At 21.6% G+C, this 21776-nt stretch overlaps 3 protein-coding genes across 4 annotated transcripts; 1 reads left to right on the top strand and 2 right to left on the bottom strand.

The window, feature by feature from the left end:
* The first annotated feature begins 5617 nt into the window (after positions 1-5617).
* On the top strand, positions 5618-14801 carry LOC128956347 (frequenin-1-like). 2 transcript variants are annotated; one of them, XM_054302064.1, is made up of 9 exons: positions 5618-5681; positions 13279-13303; positions 13418-13436; positions 13554-13583; positions 13797-13886; positions 14094-14172; positions 14295-14328; positions 14423-14552; positions 14655-14801. In XM_054302064.1, the coding sequence occupies exons 1-9, from the start codon at positions 5618-5620 to the stop codon at positions 14757-14759; spliced, it is 576 nt and encodes a 191-aa protein (XP_054158039.1). In that variant the 3' UTR covers positions 14760-14801. The 2 variants fall into 2 exon arrangements, with proteins under 2 accessions (XP_054158039.1, XP_054158042.1); XM_054302067.1 differs by having other exon boundaries at positions 5653-5681; positions 13418-13455.
* Positions 14802-15090: 289 nt separating this feature from the next.
* Positions 15091-18105, bottom strand: LOC128956017 (protein GPR107-like). Its single transcript, XM_054301697.1, has 9 exons — positions 17612-18105; positions 17405-17515; positions 17281-17331; positions 17089-17192; positions 16491-17007; positions 16083-16412; positions 15815-16006; positions 15307-15737; positions 15091-15226 (listed from the first exon to the last, which is right to left on the bottom strand). The coding sequence occupies exons 1-9, from the start codon at positions 17729-17731 to the stop codon at positions 15091-15093; spliced, it is 1992 nt and encodes a 663-aa protein (XP_054157672.1). The 5' UTR covers positions 17732-18105.
* Positions 18106-18439: 334 nt separating this feature from the next.
* Positions 18440-21409, bottom strand: LOC128956016 (protein GPR107-like). The gene is made up of 8 exons (XM_054301696.1): positions 21057-21409; positions 20863-20973; positions 20738-20788; positions 20543-20646; positions 20081-20453; positions 19686-19997; positions 19447-19614; positions 18440-19339 (listed from the first exon to the last, which is right to left on the bottom strand). Exons 1-8 carry the CDS (start codon positions 21138-21140, stop codon positions 18896-18898), a joined length of 1647 nt encoding a protein of 548 aa, XP_054157671.1. The 5' UTR covers positions 21141-21409; the 3' UTR covers positions 18440-18895.
* Positions 21410-21776: the final 367 nt, after the last annotated feature.

Here is a 21776-nt window from a genome sequence, read left to right as displayed (position 1 = left end):
AATTTATTATTAATATTATTATTAGTTAATGTAATTGTTTGCTAAAAAATAAATATATATATATAACGGTATAAACAAAAAATATTTAGTAACTTTATAACTAATAGTAACTAATTATAAACAATATTGCAATTATTATAATTAACACACAATTGGGACACTATTTTGAAGACAATCAGACACTTATTATTATTGTTGTTATTAATACCGGATCATCATTTTTTTGGTGATAATTTTATTATAGTATATGAAATATTTCACGAAAAACTAAAAAACCCATTGAATAGTGTGTTAACCCATTGAGGAGTTTTCATGTTGACTCAAAAAATTAACTTTATTATTAGTATTATTATTATTAATAGTAGCAATAATTATTGCAAACTTTATCATTATAATAGTTGAATATATTTTTAACTTAAATAATAAAGGATATGATTTAAAACATTTAGAAAATCGTGTATAAGTTAGAAAAGTTGCAGCAAAAAGATGCCTAACCGGTCAGCACAGGTAGTTGTTTTTAATTAGGTAGTGTTGCTTTCAGTTTAGCTAATACTGGGGATAATACTATATATAATATTATATTTATATATAAACTTTGCTTTTTCTTAGTATAAAACTTATCACTTGGATTTTGCATAAAATTAAAAAAATTAAAATAAATCAGCATCATATTATTAGTTATTAATTATTATTAAATAATTAAAATTCAATAAATTAATTGACATAAAATTTATTTATTTTTTTAAAGAATTAATTAATTAAAAAAAAATCTAACTAACTATGATAACTACATTGGGCTTAACTAGTGTGGGGTTCAACAAATTGATAGTCAAAAAAAACTACAGGTTTTTTTATTTGCTTGAAAATACTAATTTCTAAGAAACTTTTGCATTCAATATACAGACATACAGTATATGTATGTATTTTTTTGGGGATTTTTTGTTGTCGGTGTTAATTATGTCTCCTAATCGATGCAAACATTCAATTATTGTATGTTTGTTTGTATTTAACAAAACAAACAAAAAATACATTATTTTAAACTATTCAACAATGACTTTGAAAAGTGTAAGTAAATAAAAAAAGGTAATAATTGAAAAAATACTAATATTACTAATAATAATAATAATAACACATTAGGTGATAAAAATTTGTCACAATTGATTGGCGATGCATTAAAATTGGGTCATTTTAGGTTCAAATTTAATATTTTGATCAATTTTTACTATTTATAGCATATGTTTTTTAAATATTATATATATAATATATATATATATTAGTAAAATATATAGCAGTAGTTATATTATGCAAAGAGAGAGAAAAAATCACATTTAAATATACACTTAAAGAATATCAATACTAACCTCAATATTAAATGTGAATTAATTTTTTTACTACTTTTATAATAATAATAACACTATTGATATATAATTAAATTAATGCACTTTTTGTCATTTTATTGCAATGTCTATTAATATTTATTATTTGTTTGTTTGTATCGCTATTGTAAATCTTAAATATAGCAATAAATTTTGATATTTGAAAACTAAGCAACAAAAATAGTAAAAATATGCAAATATAGTTTATATTTTTATAAAAATAAATTGCCCAGGACACCTAATTTGACAATTAAGATAAAATTTATTAATTATAAATGTATTAATTAATAATTAATTATAATGACAAATGTGTAAGTGTAAATTAAAAAAAACAATTAAGTTGGAAAATAGCCAATTATTTTAACTTTATTTAAAAAATTAACTTAAAATATTTTATTTATTTATCTATTAATAGCAAATAGTTTTTTTGCAGACTTTTAAACAATCTTGTGATGTCTCAACTATTATATAATATTAAAAAACTTTTTATTATAAAATAAATCAATAAATATTAATTATTACTTTTAATATATGAACTAAAATTTAAGTTTTTAAAAATGTTATTTTTAATTTGTAATTAAACTAATAAAAAAAAGTCGTATATATTATTTTAAATATTTTTTATTTTTTTAACCAGTAGTTACTATTTTAAAAATTAAAGATAATAATCATAACTATTTATATATTACTTAATTTATTATATTGAATAACGCTATAAAATTTATTCAATTTAGTCATATCATACTTTAAAAAATATTTTAATGATTTAAACAAAAAAAAATTATCAATCATAATACATTTTTATATTCAGTATTTATAATTAAAAGCACCTATAATATAATTTTCTAAAAAATAAACAAAAAATTATTTATTTATTATAAAAGATTAAATTTTCATTATATAACATTGAAATTTAAATTATATCAATAGTAAAATTTTTATTTAATTTCAAAAATAGTAATTTAATTTCCTATTAAGATATCAATATAATAATTTATCTAAAAAACAAATATAATATTTATTTTAATTACAATTATAATAATCATTGGCATAATTACATATGATCAACAACAAACAACAAATAATAATAAAATCTTGAACTTGGACTGCAATTATTTAATATTTAATAATTACTTTAAAAAATCTACGATATCAATGTTAGATAACTTAAAAATGAGTAATTTAAAGCTATTAAAAAATATAAATATTTATTACATACTAGTGAAGAAAGATAATATCATTTTATTTTATTTTATTTATTTGCGTAAATGCTTATTATTTTAATGTAAAGTATATAACAATTAAATAATCAGTCAAACTGTAAATGCACTTTACTGTAATAATTAAGTGACAACAATATTATTAGATAGTATATTATTATCATCATTATAAAATATTATAAGATTTAAAATTAAAAACATCATTAAACATGGGTAAATTTTTCAACAACAAAAAAAAGTTATATAAATACACTAAAAAGTTTATACCAATTATCATCCAATCGTTCAAAATTTAATTTATAAATTGTCCTTGATTTAATGTTAGACTAATTGACGATTACTATATTTATATATTACTTATATACGGTATATATTGTATATTAATAGATATAGACAATTGAAAGTTTGTTTGAAAGTTTTATTAGTAGTAGTATAAAATAAATTGAAAATATAGCTAAAATACTATTGTATTTATCTAATGATAAATATATATAAATATAAAGTAAGTTATAAATGCAGGATATCTTTAGTCTTAAATTGTTTTATCTATATTAATGTGTATATACGTTATACACAGTATATTGTTTTAAATAAAATACTATTAAATAACTAACAAACAGATATTGCCTTCAATACCAATCACTTAATTAATTAGTGAATATACGGAAACTAAAACTAATTTATAAAAAAAAATCATTTCTAGTGGATAATATTTTTAAGTAATTTTTTAATGTTTCAAATATAATGTAACATGTATCTTTAAAATTAAAACAAAAACTTATATTAATCAATTACTTAGTGCAAGTTTATATTGCTATTTAGATAATTAAATTACTAAAATTACTTAAAAGTATTTAGACATTTAGACATTATAAATTGAATTTACTGTACAATTATTAATATATGATAAAATAAAAATTTAATTCATATTAATTAGTTGCTTAATAAATAAAAATTTAAAAAAAGATATTATAATTTGATTTAACACAATATTTTATAGTTATAATCTATTTTTATAATTTAAACTTATAAATATTCTAGACTACTAATAAAAATAAAAGCATTTTATCTAAATTAAAAATCATGTAAATTAAAATATTAAAGTCTATTATATATTTAAAAAAACAAATACTAACTTTAATTTATTTTAATTTATTTATGTTAAATATACATATAATATGTTAAAAATATAAATTGCATTCAAAATCTTATTATAATAATTATTTTTAAAATCTATTTAACTAATTTACTTTCAATATTGAAAATTACAAAAATATTCAATAAAATTATATAATTATATAAATGGGCTTTTATTAGTATAATTAAATTTGTGTGCATTTATTTATAAAAACATCTATAAAAATCTATTATACTGTATATATTTGCAAATATTTATGCATAAACATTATTATAAATATTGATTTTATTTAAAATGTAACAACAAATATATACATATATAAAAGGAAATTTTGATTAATAATGTAAATATTATTTTTCAACATTTTAATACCTAATATTATTTTATTATATAACAAAAAATATGTAGAAATGTAAATGTATTTATAATTTTTTGTTTTAAAACATTTAAATGTGATTGATTGTATTTTTAGACTCAAAATATATATACCTATATATAATAATATAACATGTATATTAAGTTTATACACTGTTATATACCGTATATATTTTATAAAGTTATAAATTATTTAGTACAAATACAGTTACCAAAAAAAAATCAATTGCAAAAATTTAATTGTTTATTAATTAATTATATTTAAGTGTATATGTATTATATACTACAATTGAAAATTAAATATATACAATATATAATGTATATATTAAACAACAATACACCTACATAATAACGTTTTATATTTGATAGTAATAATAATAATAATAATAATTGTTAAAAAAAAATAATAAACTAAATAATTGGTTGAAATATATTAGATTTATACGCATAACTAAAGCTAATATAATAGATTGGATAATATAAATATAATACAGTATTAAATACTGTATAGTCTATCATACAGTAAAAAATTAATATATAGTTTGAAAAAAACTTTAGTATACTGTAGTGTTCATGAAATCAATAAAATCTGACACAACTGGCAGTAACTATGCATTTACTGGTGGTATACACACCACTGACACACAATAATAATAATAATAATCTTAAAACACCAACAAAAACATCAGAAAAATATTTAATAAATAAATTCAATTCAATACCTTTAAGAGAGACTTAAAAAAATTATGTTTATATTATTATTTAGTAGAAGAGATAGTAATCATTCAGTCACTAGTAGTATAGTATTGTGGACACACCTGAAGACAATATAATCTAATAATAATAATAATATAATTATAAAAAAGTTTACAACAATCGATGTCATAATAATAATAATAATAAATTAAAGAGAAATTATTCATTGATTTTTATTTTATCATTTTTTATGATAAATAGCACAATCCTATTATCATTATTAAGTTACTATCTCTCTCTCTTTCTCTCTCTCTCTCTCTCTCTCTCTCTCTCTCTCTCTCTCTCTCTCTCTCTCTCTCTATCTATCTCTATCTCACTCACTCACTCACTCACTCACTCACTCACTCACTCACTCACTCACTCACTCACTCACTATCTATCTATCTTTTTATCGACAATAATAATAAAGTGCGAATAAAAATAACAATAAATGTCTAATTTTTTTTATTTAATAACTTTATTAAAATCTAATTAATAAATAAAAATAAATTCAAAATTAAATAATTATCTATTAATTTAAATTCATTTACTAAACAACTATTTATTTTTGTTTAAAAATTATTATTAAATATTAATTATTTAGATGTCTTTTGTTTGTGGATTAAAAAACAATGTGTTAATAATGTTGTTGTCGTTTGTTATTATTATTAGTTATAATTGTAATAATAGTAATAATAGTAATAATAATAACAATAATAAATATAAAAATAATTGTCAAAATCAATTGATTTAATTAATCAATGTTGAGATTAATGGGAAACAAGAGTAGCAAAGCTAAGAGACAACTGATCGTTAAGTTAGCGGAAGAAACTTATTGTAAGTAAATATGAAATATTTTTTTATTTCATTTATGTTTATTAATTCACAATTTATTTTTATTATTGTTTATATACCGTATATTTAATTATTTCAAACAAAAAAAACATTTCATTAAATATTTACAAAAAATTACTTATTGAGTAAAAAAGATTATTAGCCTTCAAATGAAAATTTTCTAAACAATTGATTGACTGACTAATTGTTTGTTGAATTTAGCCAAATGTTTTCAATGCACGATATATTTATAACCCACACTATGTATTGTTATATACACTAAACATACTATTAATAATATTATTCTCAATATATTAAAAAATATTAAATTACAATATTAAATATACATAACTATATATACTCTCACTTTTTTTTGTTTGATTATAATTTGAATTAAAGTCATAGTTATAATTAATAATAATTAATTCTTATTATAATAATTTCTTTAAAAATTATTGAAATAATGCACACTATATATAAAAACATAATGACTTAATTTTGAAAAATTTTGAATTTTATTAAACTATTTACATAAATAAATACAAAATAAATTAGTTTATAAAAAAGTAAGTCCTGTTTGTTTGTATCAAATATTTGCAAATATTAAATTTATCAATGATTTTAATTAATTAAAAAATAAAATTATTAGCCATTTATTTAACTTTTTACATTTTGGTATTAGTTATCTAATAAAACATAAAATTATAGATTATACATCAATTAAATTAATAAAATATGTCATCTTTATCTATTGCTTAATTATATTAAATTAACTGTATTTATAATATTTTTTTGATAAATCTAAAAAATTAATTTATCAAATTTATATTTAAAAAAAATTGTCATCAAAAATAATAAAATAATGTAAGCTTTTAGTGTTATTGCATAACTGATTGATAATTTTAGTTATTATAATGTAGTTTAAGTACAGAATTACATTGAAAAACAACAAAACTAAACAAAACTATTGAAAATAGTGACTAAATTTCTGTTTAACCACAAAAATTTACTCCACCTTTAATACAATAAATTATAAATAAATATCTTATAATGTAATAATACAACCAACTAAACAACTAATAAAACAACTTATAATACATACTGAGAAAATCATTTAAAATACATTAGCTATAAAAATATTATTATAAAGTTATATACTATACTGCATTTTTTTTATTAAATAATAGTCATTACTAAATAATATTACTGTATAACAAAATTAGATACCAATTAATAGTAATACAAAGTAAATAATTAATATTATCCTTAAACTAAAATGCTTAAACTATGTATATGATAATGATGATACGTTTTTTATAAAAAAAAATAATAACTAATATTTTGTTTTAACAAAAGCAACTCTCGTTAAAATATTTTAAATAACATCATCGCTAATAGTTTCCAATTCATTGGTATAATTGGTTATTATTATTATTTTTGATAAATGAATACCACAATAAAATAATAATAATAATTATTATTATTTCTATGATAGACGTATAGATAATAAAAATATATACAATAATAATAATATTATACTTAATTTAGTTATTAATATATACTATATATATAATATATTATTTTGTCTGTAATGATTGTTTGTCTAGAATATTTAGTAATATTAAAAATTATATTGTAATAATTACATTGGTTAAATTTAGGTATTTAATATATAATTTAGATATTGTATACAGTACAATTATTATTATTATTATTGAATTTAGTTAATGTTTTAGAAGTTTATATATTTTTAAAAAATTTATAAATAATTAAAAAATTACTTACAATTGATATCCAATTGAAACACCAGAAGCTCTAACTTATTAGTTTCGACACAAAGATCTGCTTAAAGATCTCTTGAGATTTTGGATGTTAACAAATGATATCAAATGTATAGTTGTTATCATAGTTTTAATTAAGAAAAAAAAATGATTATATACTCTGATAATTGGCTAAATATTGAATTAATTTAAAAAAAAAAGTTTGTTTCATAAATATCAAACACGTGTTACATATTTTTCTTTTTCAATACGATATATCATTGAATTATATATAAAAAAATAATTTTAACCGTATTATTATAATTTTGGACAAACAAACATTAAAAAAAATTATTAACTGTAATCAAAAATATCAAACAGTATATAAATATTTGTTTGTAAAAAAATTAATCTAATTTGTAAATTATTTTATAAACTTTAATTTTGTCTATTGAGATATTATTACATAATTATACTAATTATATTGACCTTGAACTAACAAAATAAGATAATTTTTATACATTTTGTTTGTTTGTATAGTACAGTAGATGTATTAAAATGTGTATAATTTCAGGGTCAATATCAACACAAAAAAAGATTACCCTTTATTTTTTAGTGCAACTTTATAATGAAAAAGTTTTTTTTAATAAAATTATTAGTACCCCAATAATTAGCATATAATTGATGATTAAAAAAAAATTATACTTAAATTAGAGTATAATTATGTTATTTTTGAAAAATTACTTATTTTTATAATAATAATTAATAAACATATTTTATGATAATACAAAATATATTATACAGACTTTATTTAAAATTTTTGTTGTTGTAAATCATCTGTCATGTAAATTATAATATTATTTTTGATTTATTAAAAAAAATAATAAGTTAGTTGATAATAATAATAGTAATAATAGTAAATATTTTATAATTAGATATAAATGTGTTTAATAAATATATTTAAAAATTAATTATTTATTATATAAATAGATTTATATTGATTTTGCTATTTTTATAGTTTAATTTACTTTATTATTACTATATTTTATATTTTTGTTTTAGTATATTACGATAAACTAATAGCAGAGTAGATCTAATTGAGGACACAATTTATAATATATATATATATATATATATAGTATACTGTATATATATATATTATACAATATAAAATCTATACTATAGGCATATAGATTAATAAAAATCAATTTTCATTTTGTTTATGGCATATAAATAAATTATATATAAGTTAATAATATGACACAAAAATACTTAACTAAAAATAAAAATTTGTCTAAAATAACGAAAAGCGCAAAAAATTGAAAGTGAAATAAATGACAGAGAAATGTGTAACTAATTGAGTTCCCGTCTTATTATTATTATTATTGTTATTATATATAATATTTTGATACATTAAAAACAAAAATAAAATATAACTAATTTTAGTTACAAATAATAACTAAATTGTTGTCATATTTTTATTTTTGTATTTTATTTTGAGATGTGATTCGCCACACAAACCTATTTGCTATACAAATCATTGTCACGCAATGTATTTGATATAAAATTTTTATTTTATCTATATTTATTGTACAAATATATATATATATATATATAAATTTTATGCTTAATTCATAGAAAATTATAGAAAATTGCATTTATGTTTAAACTACATTTTATTTTGATTATTGTTAGTATAGACCAAAAAAATTTCTATTGAATATATCGTATATTTTTAATTTTGAAATATCTTATATGTTTGATAATTAACAATATATTTGATGTATATTTAAATTAGATTTTGCACTCTTATAACAAATCGATATAAATATAAATTATATATTATAATAATATGTACTTAGAGTATGGCATTTACTTCAACACTATAATTATGACAAATTAATTAACTAATTACAGTATATTTGGTTAGATTTAGATAAATAACGAAAATAAAAATATATTATAATTATATTAAATTATATACTATAAATTGAAAACACAAGTGATTATTATTTTAAAATAAAAAAATCTTTTTTATTAAAATTTAAGTTCAAGTTTAAACATTTGCAAATTACAAATATAATAATATATACTAGAAAATAATATGTATTTATATGTACTGTATATACTAATATAGACTATCGTCAAAAAGCATTGAAATTTCAGTATATATTGAATATTTTAATTAATAGTTGACATATAAAAAAATTATGTATATAAATAGATTTCAAATAAAATATTAAAAATAAAATATATAATTTTTTTGCAGATATAATTGATTTATTATTGTTGTAATAATTATAGATTTTCAAAACATTTTAATGATAACTTTTATTGACAATATTTTATACTACTATTGCTAATAATTACTACAACTAATAATAATAATATAGTAATATAAAAACTGATACAATGTAGTAATTTATAATTTAATACTATATTGAGATAACAATAGTTTAAAAAATTACTTGAATGCGAAAAATTGCGAAAATCTATTGAATTTCTCGTGCAATCAAATAATCATTCAAATAAATAATTGTTATTTTATTTTTTTTATGTTAAACACATAGAAAATTAAATTAAAATATACAATATATATATATAGTACTATTTATGGATGTATTACTGATTGGTTTAAATTTAGTAAATATCATAATTTCATCATATTTTATGTACATTTCAAGAGTCTATTATTATCATCGATTGTCAGTATTATTATTGATAATTACTGTTTGTATCATTCAATGTCTACTAATACACACGTGTATGTAAACGTAAAACTTTTAATTTAATAGATATTTATAAGTTTTTATAAGTTATATATTATTATTAATAATAATTAATATTTTGTCAGTTGGCTCTCTGTTATTCTGTATTGAAGTGCACTTTCAGGTGTACTTAAAATAATAATAAGTAATATATTAACTCAATCTTATTATTATTATTACTCCTATTATATTCATTATTAAATAATAAAAATAACTTTATGAGTCAAAATCAATACAGAATAAAAACAATTGAAATGACAAAAAAATAGACATTAATAAGTAATATAATAATTAATATAATAAATATATAATAATAATTACAGCCGTTTTAGATAAAGTGAATACAAGTAACATATCTAAGCCATTGTTAAGTGTATTCAAACACCAAAATAGCAAACAAACAGATGAATGCATTTATATTCACAACACTCATGAAATAAATGGTAAAATCCAACAAAAAACACTTGAGATATAATAATAATAATTATTATTATTAATATTATTACCAAAATAACCAATTAATTGATTGTTTTATTTTTTTACAATTATATTGTGTAATCAACAAAAAATCTATTTGTATTTTATTTTTGTCGCTAAAATAAATTCAGACAACGATGAAAATCATTGTTCAAACAATGTAACCAAAAGAGAGGGCTTTTATCGGAATAGACTAATCAAATGGCAAAGAATTGTTAGAAATAAAAGACAAAGATTTCTGAATGCCATTCGTGTCGTTAGCATTATCTTTGCCATCACTACCATTGCGGCCATTGTTTCTGTTTGTTATGTCTTTTATAAGGAATTTCTTAAATAAATTCCTGATATAAACATACCGTAGATTTTTGTATATCATATTTGATATGATTTTATTTTTTAATTATTTTTTATTTTGTTTTTACTAAATAAGTACAGTATTTGTTCGTTAAGTTTTTTGTTTCATTAATAGTAATATAAAAAAAAGAAAATAAATTTTACTTAAATACTGATATATTTTTGTTTTTTTTAATTATTGCAAAGACAACTACTGAAAAATCCAGACACAAAATAAATTGTCTCAAACAGTGTAAGGGGTTGTTTAGCACTGGTATCTCTTTGTGCTACCAGTTCTATGAATCAGTTTATACAGAAACAAAAAATTTATTTTACAATTTCACAAAATTATGATATAATCTCCACAAAAAAATCTAAAATTCTAAGATTCTAAAGGATATCAACAAAAAATATTTCTAAATTTAATTTTCAAAAAAAACTAATTAAAGATTTCTAATTAACTTATTCATAATACTATAGTTACATAATATTTTTAATTAAATCAACAACAAAAATTTTTAGTGATAAAAAAATATAATTAATTATTTTTAAAATTGTGTGAATATTTTTATGAATATTTTTATTTTTGAAATAATTATATATTAAAACCTAAATAAAAAAAAGTATTTTTAACCACAAATTCAAGTTTTCAATTGATTATATAACAGGATCATCAAAATTAGATCATCATATGTGTGATAATTATAATGATTTATTAAATTTTAAAAATTATATTTATCTTTAGAAGTTATATGCTATAACTTGTAATATTAATAATTACCAAACAATATAAATAAATTGATACTTTATTTTTATGAACAATTTTTAAAAAATTATTTTTGACAATAATAATAATAAAAAAAATATTACTTACATTTGTATAAATAGATTGAATCAAAATATCGATTTTATTATTATTCTTTAGACAGAAAATGTCTCATTAATTAATATATGAAACTGTAATATACTTTTATATATATATATGAAAAGAAAAAAAAATTTCTGTAAGTTATTAAAAATTGCAATTAATTTGGTCTTTACAGACACTTATCCAACAAAAAGAGAGAAAAAGTTTTTAGTATTAGATTTATAAGTGAAGAGACTTATAGACAACGAGTGAGATGTCTGGATGAGTGTATCTTTTCTTATGAAACACTTGTAGCCTTTGATAGGACTGGTATTATATATGTAGTTATTATATATATATATAGATATTAACAAAAAAGGGAAATCCAATGCTTTATTTATATATAATTTTTCGGATGTTGTGATCATTTTTATAATGAATACATTTTTTTGTATGTATTTCTCAATAATTTTTTCAAATGTCATTATTATTGTGTTGCAAAAACTTATGTCTAATTAAAGCAATTAGTTTTAAATTATTTATTTAGTTTTTTTTGATAACGAATTCAATATAACTTCTATCCAGAAAAAAATCTAATATATAAATATTTATTACTTAATATACGGTATAAATAGTATAAATATTTTTAAATTTATAATTAGTTATTATATAAAATTGTTATATTGTAAACACTAAGTTTTCTGAGTATTATTTTAAAGTTGATAATAATACTGTACTAAATGATAAATAATGATAAAATAATTTTAATGATTGTAACTAAAAAATATTATCATATTAATTGATAAATTTAACTTTTTAAAATTTAAATATTTGTTACTAAATTTTATACAATTAATAATTATACTATTACTATATACATAAATATTGAATCATATTATCAGTATTTAAATTAATAGATACATAAATATGATATAAACATATTAATTATCGGTATATTAAAATAAAATAAAAAATATTTAATATTGTTATTGATGTTTTTCATTATTATAATTATTATTTATTTATTTCAATAATTGATGACAAACGATAATAATTTATATTTCTAGGAATAAAAAAAACATTTTGTATATAACTTTTTATGATAATATAATTTATATATAAAATTGAAAACAATTATATAGTAGTGAAATGTTTATCTACTGTATATTATTAAAATTTTATTGAATATATTGCCCTAAATTGTTTATAATTTAGAAATCGATAAATTATATCTAAAAAATAATAATAGTAAACAACAAATCATTATAAAATGATAAATATTTTCTAATAATACTAATAATAACAATTATTATTTATTTAAACATTATTTAATTTATATTAAGCAATAAATAATATTTTAAAATTAATTATTTTATTGTTTTTTTTTATTATTTTATATATTAAAAAACAAAAAGTTACGGAGGATGAAGTTAAAAAATGGTATGAATTTTATTTATAAATTTAATATTTTTTAAAAATGTAACAATTATTGATCTGTTTATTAGATTTTAATATTTTGTTTTCCCCTCTATTTATATATATCCATATATTAAGGTATACGGGATTTTCAAAGGTGTGCCAAAATTAAACAGGTATTACAATTGACGACAACTTAATCGATAACAAAATGTTTTTTTTGTGTGTATTTTGTTTGAAAATAAATGAAAAACACAAAACAAATTAACAATAGGATTGTCCTAATGGTCGGCTTACTGAACAAGTAAGTCATATATATAAGATATAATCATTATATACTATATGTATACCATATACAGTATATATTAATTGAATACTTAATTTTATATAACTTTTTAAAATAAATTAATATAAAATCTTATTGCATATATAATAAAATGATTTTGAAGTGTGATTTAGTTATTTATTCAAATAAATATAATATATATATAAATTTTTTATTTTCATATAATTTTAGGCGTTTTACAAAATATATCAACAATTTTTTCCAAAAGGAAACCCAAAAAAATTTGCATCGTTTGTCTTCAGGGTGTTTGATGAAGATAAAGTATAGTATTTATATTTACCCCCCGTTTTACCCCTCTAGTATTTTTAATGTACATTTGTATATATTTAGTGTATATTTATATAAACATAAAATTTATATAACAGTTATTTTATTTTATTATTTTTTGTTGTTGTTGTTGATAATCATTTTGTTATCAAAAAATCTTTTTTTTATTTTATTTTTTTTGATAAAATCTTTGAAACATAGGACGGAATGATAACGTTTGAAGAGTTTATTAAAGCACTGTCGACAACAACCAGAGGGACGTTAGAGGAAAAACTTTTGTGTCAGTGTCTCTCAAATAATATCTCAATTTATATTCATATATTTATAAACAATAGTTTTTATTTATATTTATAAAATTTATCATTTTATTTCTATTGTATTCAATAACAACAAAAAATTTAGGGACTTTTAAACTCTACGATTTAGATAATGACGGGTAAGTTATCTCTATAAAAAAAGTAGTGTCTAAAACATATATATATTTATAAAAATGATTTATAAAATTTGAAAACAAACAAACAAACAAAAAGGTATATAACTCGCGATGAAATGAATAGTATTATCGATGCTATCTATCAAATGTTGGGACCAAATATAGTGGACACCAATGATGACGATCCAGTAAAAAGAGTAGACATGATATTCACTCATTTGGATACTGTATGTCATATATATATATACATATCATAGCCATTAAAATTTAAATTTAAAAAAATTATTATTTAAGATTTTATAATAAATTTTTGTTTAAAAAAATCCTAGAATAAAGACAATAAGCTATCGATGGATGAGTTTATGGTTGGCTCACAACAGGATCCGAAAATAGTTGCCGCACTTTCTCTATACAACATTCACAATAATAATTAACTTATTATACCATATATTATAGATTGTAAATAATATATATAAATATATACTGTATATTAAACTTTTATCTCAATTATGATTACAATTTTACGAGAAAAATACAATTTTATTATTTTGTTTGGTTTGATTGCCTAACTAGTAATCAAATCAAAATTTTAGTGTTCTTCCAAAACGAATTAATAAATTATTATTAAATCAAATAAAAATTTTTAAAGACATATAATAATTTAAAATAATAATAAATAAATGACATATAATTATTTCATTTGTAAAACAAACAGAGAAACTAATGTATTATTATAATAAATAAAATACAATACAAAATAATTCACTAATCAAAGTCATGACTACTTTCCCTTTTGGTAATCAGCCGTTCCGTATCGGATGTGTTGGAATCGATCACTTCCCGGTCCTTGATATGGCCGCGTTTTTTAGTGTCGAACCCACTGCTCGGTTGAACAAATAAGCTGATAAAATAAACATAAATATATGAAAAATAGATAAACATTGATAAAAAACATTAGTCATTTAGATAGACTATACTAACACTTCTTCGAGTTCTAAGTCATCATCGCTTTGACCCAATTGAAAGTATGGATTGGTTGATGTCGGCTGAAAGTAATAGCCGGTTAATATGAAAAATAGTAGTGTAGCCGAATGCTCAAAGAAAACGTCGAGCCATTCGTACTGAAACGGAACCGTTATCTTCAACAGATAGACAATGATTCGGGTGAAGTAGATATAGCAGACAATCATTACGTAGAAATGGCGGAATAATTTGAGTTTTCGCAAATTAATGGCAGCCTTGCCGTCCGTTTGTGACGCCTCCTGCAGGTGGCGTATGGACCAAACTACTGGAAACAGTATAGCACCGCAACACAACAGATCCACTAGAATGAAGACTTCGCGCCACATATTATGCTTCAATTCTCCTTCTTCGCTCTCTTCGGTTATTATGTCAGCAATATTTGCCAAAACCTAAGATATTTTTGTTGTTGATTTAAAACTCAATTTAATAAACATTTCATAAATAATAATAAACAAAAAATTATTACTTGAAGTGGAATCACAATCATAAATATTTTCTTGTCTTTATCACTGAGTATATGCTTAACAAATGACCAGCCGGTGCCGATCAGTACAATGGTTATGAATAGTAGGGCGCCTTTCAGTAAATGAGTGACATAGTAGAGGACAGCCCACGTTTCCACTTGTGAGCCCTCAGTTGATATGAAATGATAGTTGATCTGTAAATAGATTTTTTAAAATCATGAAATTAATGGGACAGTTAGCTTAATATCATTGATATCAAATGAGACAAACCCCGTGAAACATTAAGGACAGCGCTTTGACAAACACAAGGCCAGCCATCAGGTAATGTAGTTTAAAGGCATCGTTGTGTTTGTTTCGGATAACGTTAAGCCATACAATTCCCAACAAGAAAAATATGACCGACAGTGCAAAATAAAGTTGCGGTAATGGTATCTCACCGGCCGATAGATAATTGCCTAAATTGTCTTCGTTTATAGTCATATTGAGATTGAAAGATGTCATATTGCGTCGGAATCCTCCGTGAGGTCTATAGTTGGGACAGTTATGAAAGAATAGACTATAGAGACCTTCCTGGGAGTCTTCGGCAATCACTGCCTGAATCTAATGATAAGTATATAATAAATTAAATCCAAAATTAATTTCAAATAACAGTCTAAAGTAAACCATTTAAAAACTAACTTTAAAACTATATTCTGCATGATTTGGATCACCACTTCTGATGAGTTTGACGTACGGTATTGAACATGATTTGTCTTCAATGTCTTCGTCATTATTGTCTTCACTTGGAACTGATTTTTTTTCATCGACAGGTAATGTCTTATCTTTTTCGTCGTTTTTGATGTCATCGGCATTGTTAAGAACATTAACATCATTTGCATTATTACCGATAATCTTATTATTATTATCACTTAAATTATCATTTTGTTTGTTGTCACCAATTTGTTTATCACTTTGATCCTTATTATCACTATTATTATTATTATTGGTATTGGTATTGATTTTTGTCATATTAACTGAAACTTTCGGTTTATTTTCATTATTATTATTATTAATTTCAGATTTATTAGAAACGATTGATTTATTTTTGACATCATTTAAGATATATGAGATTACTTTATCTTCGCGTTTAGGCCTTAAGCCGATCCCATCGGAAAATCTCAACTTCGACAACAATTTATTGCACTTCAATACAACACTAAATAAATTATTTAAATATATATATATATAACTAAAGTTTGTTAACAAATATGTTTTTCGTATACAAACAACTACTGACCGATTTTTCTTGAAATCAAATATCATTGAAACTAATCCAATATTTTCGTCATTATTAATGGTTACGACATCATCCTTGAGTAGACATCGGTCTTCATGTCCTTCCTGTTTAAGAGACATTAATTAAATAATAAAAATAATGGCATAAGTAATGATCCACAAAAAAAACTCCCGAAAAACAAATATCACTTACAAGATATGGTGTAAGACTATCGCTCATTGTTTTGGCTAATGTGAAGCCAAACTACAAAATAAATAATTTAAAAAATATCAATCAATTTCTGTAAAAAGTAATCACAAAAAGATAGATCCCATACAATAGAGTTGTCATTATGTGGTCGATCACTGAATTTGTTTACTTCAATACTGAGGTGACCGCCGATGAAATAGCCAAACGTACTGATAGTTATATACTTGCGCTCATCATTCTGTAGATTTGTTGGACAATAATAATAATAATAAAATAATCATTGAATTCATACACATTGTCTTCACAGACACAAAACAATTCATTAGATAATTACCGTCAAAACTAAATGATGTTTTCGGCAATCGGTCAGTTGATTCAATTGTAAAACAATTATCATTAATGTCACCAATATCTTCATATTTGTGTTGATAGACACGATGGCCGAGATATCCATATTTTTTGTTGATAATCGAAACAAATAATATCTTCAGCACTGAACAGATGATCCACAAAACTAATGAGTTAATCAATTGGTGGTTAAACACGCGGACGGGTCGGACGCGCGTCCAGTGATCGGTACAATTGTATGGCCCGATGTGTGTGTGTGTGTCTGCTTCAGTCAATTCAAATTACTAACCATCCGATGAATGTGTTGGCCAACGATGTGTGTGTTTTTGGTGGTCAAAGAGCTGATCCACAGAATGACAAACAAATGATTTTTATTGATTACATATCATATTATGTAATGAAATGTAAATCATATTTAAATGATAACAAAAACAACACAACTATTACTTGTCATTACATTTACAGTATATTTATGTGTCGATTGTCGCGACTATTGGCGACCAATTCAGGCAAAAAACAATGCATTCAATTCAATAACACTGTGTTTGCAATACATTAAACTTCAAACACACAGTATATTAGAGTCAATGATGGATACATTCAATTGACAAATACGTGACTTTTATTTAAAATAATTTTTTGATTATCCAACAAATTATTTATGAGATAATACTGTATAAATCAAATGTTTGTTTGTTTTTTTTAATAAAATACTTTTAATTAAATTAATAAACTAATAAATTGTTTAAAACATAGTGTAAATTATAATACTGTAGTGTAATAGTTACTACCCCTGGTATTTTTAAGCTACTTGTGTTATACATGTACATTTTTAATAAAGTTATAAATTTATGAATTTTTATAATTTATTCAAAATTAAGTAAAATATTAATTATTTTTTTTTTTGAAAAATAAGACTAATTGGCATTATTACCTTAGAGGGCTTCGTTTTTTATATTGTTTTTAAAGTGTAATATAAAACAATTAAACTTATCTTTATATTTGGGTTAGTTTGGGGAGTGGGTGTGGGAGGTTAGGAAGTGGTAGTGGGGTGGGTGAGGTTAGATAGTAGTGTGTTAGGTAGGGGTGGTGTGGAGTCATATTATGATTTTATTTTAAAAAAAAAATTTCTAATGTGAATACAATCGAGTGATTTCACGTGCAAATAGTTTTATTAATACATTTAATACAGTGTTGTAATACACGCGCAAACAATATAAAAAACGAAACCCTCTCTAAGGTAAGCGTTGCCGACTAATTATCATTAACATTATGATTGGATCAGTTTATAGTTTAAGTAATCATTGCTTTGATCCAATTGAAAGTATGGATTGATTGTTGATGTCGGCTGAAAGTAATAGCCGGTTAGTATGAAAAATACTAATGAAACCAAATATTGAAAGAAAATAATAAGCCATTCGTACGAAAACGGAATCGTTATCTTCAATAGATAGACAACGATTCGGGTGAAGTAGATATAGGAGACAATCATTATAAAGAAATGTCGCAATAGTTTCAGTTTTCGTAAATTAATGGCCGAATTGCCGACGGTTTTGGATGCCTTCTGCAGGTGACGTATGGACCAAAATATGGGAAACAATACGACACCGGAACACAACAGATCCACTAGAATGAAGATTTCGCGCCACATATTATACTTGAGTTCTCCTTTTTCGATCTCTTCGGTTATTATGTCAGCGATATTCGCTAAAACCTAATATAAAAAAATATTATGCGGTTTAAGACTCATTTGCTTTAAAACTTACGGTAAAATTTAATATAATAACAACATTTCATTAATAAAAACAACAAAATGATTACTTGAAGCGGAATCACAATCATTAATATTTTCTTGTCAAATGACCCGCCGGTGCCGATCAGTACAATGATTATGTATAATAGGATGCCATTCATTAAATGGGTGACATAGTAGAGGACAGCCCATGTTTCCACTTTTGAGCCCTCAATCGATATGTAGTAATTGTTGATCTGTAAATATAATGAAAAATAAAAATCATGAAATTAATTGGTTAGTTAACTCAGCTATCAATAAGACAAACCCCGTCAAACATTAAGCACAACGCTTTGACAAACACAAAGCCAGCCATCAGATAATGTAGTTTAAAGGCATAGTTGTGTTTGTTTCGGATAACATCAATCATTACGATTCCCAACAATAAAAATATGACCGACAGTGCAAAATACAGTCCCGGTAATGGTATTTCACCGGCTGATAGATAATTGCCTAAATTGTCTTCATTTATAGTCATATTGAGATTAACAGATCCTCTGTTAGGTCCATAGTTGGGACAGTTGTGAAACAATAGACTATAAAGACCTTCCTGTGAGTCTTCGGCAATCACTGCCTGAATCTAATAACAAGTTTAAGTGTTTATCAAAAATTAATTCCGATTATTCATAATAACAGTCTAAAGTAAACCAATTAAAAACTAACTTTAAAACTATATTCTGCATGATTTGGATCACCACTTCTGATGAGTTTGACGTACGGTATTGAACACGATTTGTCTTCAATGTCTTCGTCATTATTGTCGTCAATTGCAACTGATTTGTAATCATCTTTTTCATCGATTTTTGTGTCAATTGGTTTGTAATCGAAATTATTGATAACATTAATATCATTTGCATTATTACCGATAATCTTATTATAATAAATTAAATTATTATTTTCTTTATTGTTTTCATTATTATTATTATTAATTTCAAATTTATTAGAAACGATTGATTTATTTTCGCGTTTATGCCTTAAGCCGAAACCATCGGAAAATCGCAATTTGGATAACAATTTATTGCACTTCAATACAACACTAAATAAATTATTTATAAAAAATAAAATTTTAAACTAATATTTAGTTATGAATAATTATCGGTAATTAAAAAAACAGTAATTACTGACCGATTTTTCTTGAAATCAAATATCATCGAAACTAATCCAATATTTTCATCATTATTAATGGTTACGACATCATCCTTGAGTAAACATCTGTCTTCATGTCCTTCCTGTTTAAGAGACATTAATTAAATAATAAAAATAATGGCATAAGAATTGATCAAAAAAAAACTCCTGAAGAATAAATATACTGTCATTTACAAGATATGGTGTAAGACTATCACTCATTGTTTTGGCTAATGTGAAGCCAAACTGCAAAATAAATAATTTAAAAAAATATCAATCAATTTATGTAAAAAGTGATCACAAAGAGATAGATCCCATACAATAGAGTTGTCATTATGTGGTCGATCACTGAATTTGTTGACTTCGATACTAAGGTGACCGCCGATGAAATAGCCAAACGTACTGATAGTTATATACCTGCGCTCATCATTCTGTAGATTTGTTGGACAATAATAATAATAAAATAATCATTGAATTCATACACAAAATGATTATCAATTCATTAGATAATTACCGTCAAAACTAAACGATGTTTTCGACAATCGGTCAGTTGATTCAATTGTAAAACAATTATCATTAATGTCATCAATATCTTCATATTTTTGATGTGTTGATGTCGATGATGACCGATATTTTCATATATTTTTTATTTAATTATTAAATCAAATAACTTAATATAACTCAAATAATCTTCAGCATTGAAGTTGTGTCCACCTAATGACATATCATATGTGTGGCCCGATGTTTGTTCACTCAATTCAAATTACTACCGCCCGATGAAAGTGTTTTTTTTGGTGGTCAAAGAGCTGATCCCCAGATGACAAGTGTTTTTTTATATATTTTTTAGTGATTTTTTTTAGATTACATATTATTAAATTAATATTTAAATTATTACATTACTTATCATACATTATATTCATATGAAATGACGTCATTATTCTGTAATTATCATATATTTAACACTTTTACTAATATTATGATTGAATATAATGTAAACTTAATACATGTTTTTCCATACATTACATCCTTTATACACAAAAGGGATATAAAAACTGTTTTTTAAAAATTATTTTAAGTACTGTTTATTGAGATAATGATATCAAATGTTTGTTAGTTTTTGTTTTTTAAAAATACTGTTAATTAAATTAATAACTAATAAAATTATTTAAAAGTTTTAAAATAGTTTGTTAAAACTGTATAAACAAAGTACCCCTAGTATATTTTCAAGCTACTT

Source organism: Oppia nitens, unplaced genomic scaffold (assembly GCF_028296485.1).
Source record: "Oppia nitens isolate AA-2021 unplaced genomic scaffold, nextdenovo-longstitch-racon4-pilon3 scaffold2_pilon_pilon_pilon, whole genome shotgun sequence".
Taxonomy (NCBI): domain Eukaryota; kingdom Metazoa; phylum Arthropoda; class Arachnida; order Sarcoptiformes; family Oppiidae; genus Oppia; species Oppia nitens.
Note: the sequence above shows the minus strand (reverse complement) of the source record. Positions and strands in the feature narration are given on the sequence as shown.

What these genes read in the sequence shown, in the direction of transcription:
- LOC128956017 (XM_054301697.1), bottom strand. Translation starts at nt 17,731, where the DNA reads ATGGATATCTCGGCCATCGTGTCTATCAACACAAATATGAAGATATTG. An exon ending in AACATCATTTAGTTTTGACG is followed by an intron (nt 17,516 to 17,611) that starts GTAATTATCTAA and finishes ACAAATCTACAG; the next exon opens with AATGATGAGCGCAAGTATAT. An exon ending in TGATTGTGATTCCACTTCAA is followed by an intron (nt 15,738 to 15,814) that starts GTAATAATTTTT and finishes AAAATATCTTAG; the next exon opens with GTTTTGGCAAATATTGCTGA.
- LOC128956016 (XM_054301696.1), bottom strand. Translation starts at nt 21,140, where the DNA reads ATGAAGATATTGATGACATTAATGATAATTGTTTTACAATTGAATCAA. An exon ending in ATGCAGAATATAGTTTTAAA is followed by an intron (nt 19,998 to 20,080) that starts GTTAGTTTTTAA and finishes ACTTGTTATTAG; the next exon opens with ATTCAGGCAGTGATTGCCGA. An exon ending in TGATTGTGATTCCGCTTCAA is followed by an intron (nt 19,340 to 19,446) that starts GTAATCATTTTG and finishes TTTTTATATTAG; the next exon opens with GTTTTAGCGAATATCGCTGA.
- LOC128956347 (XM_054302064.1), top strand. Translation starts at nt 5,618, where the DNA reads ATGGGAAACAAGAGTAGCAAAGCTAAGAGACAACTGATCGTTAAGTTA. An exon ending in GGGTGTTTGATGAAGATAAA is followed by an intron (nt 13,887 to 14,093) that starts GTATAGTATTTA and finishes TTTGAAACATAG; the next exon opens with GACGGAATGATAACGTTTGA. An exon ending in GTTAGAGGAAAAACTTTTGT is followed by an intron (nt 14,173 to 14,294) that starts GTCAGTGTCTCT and finishes CAAAAAATTTAG; the next exon opens with GGACTTTTAAACTCTACGAT.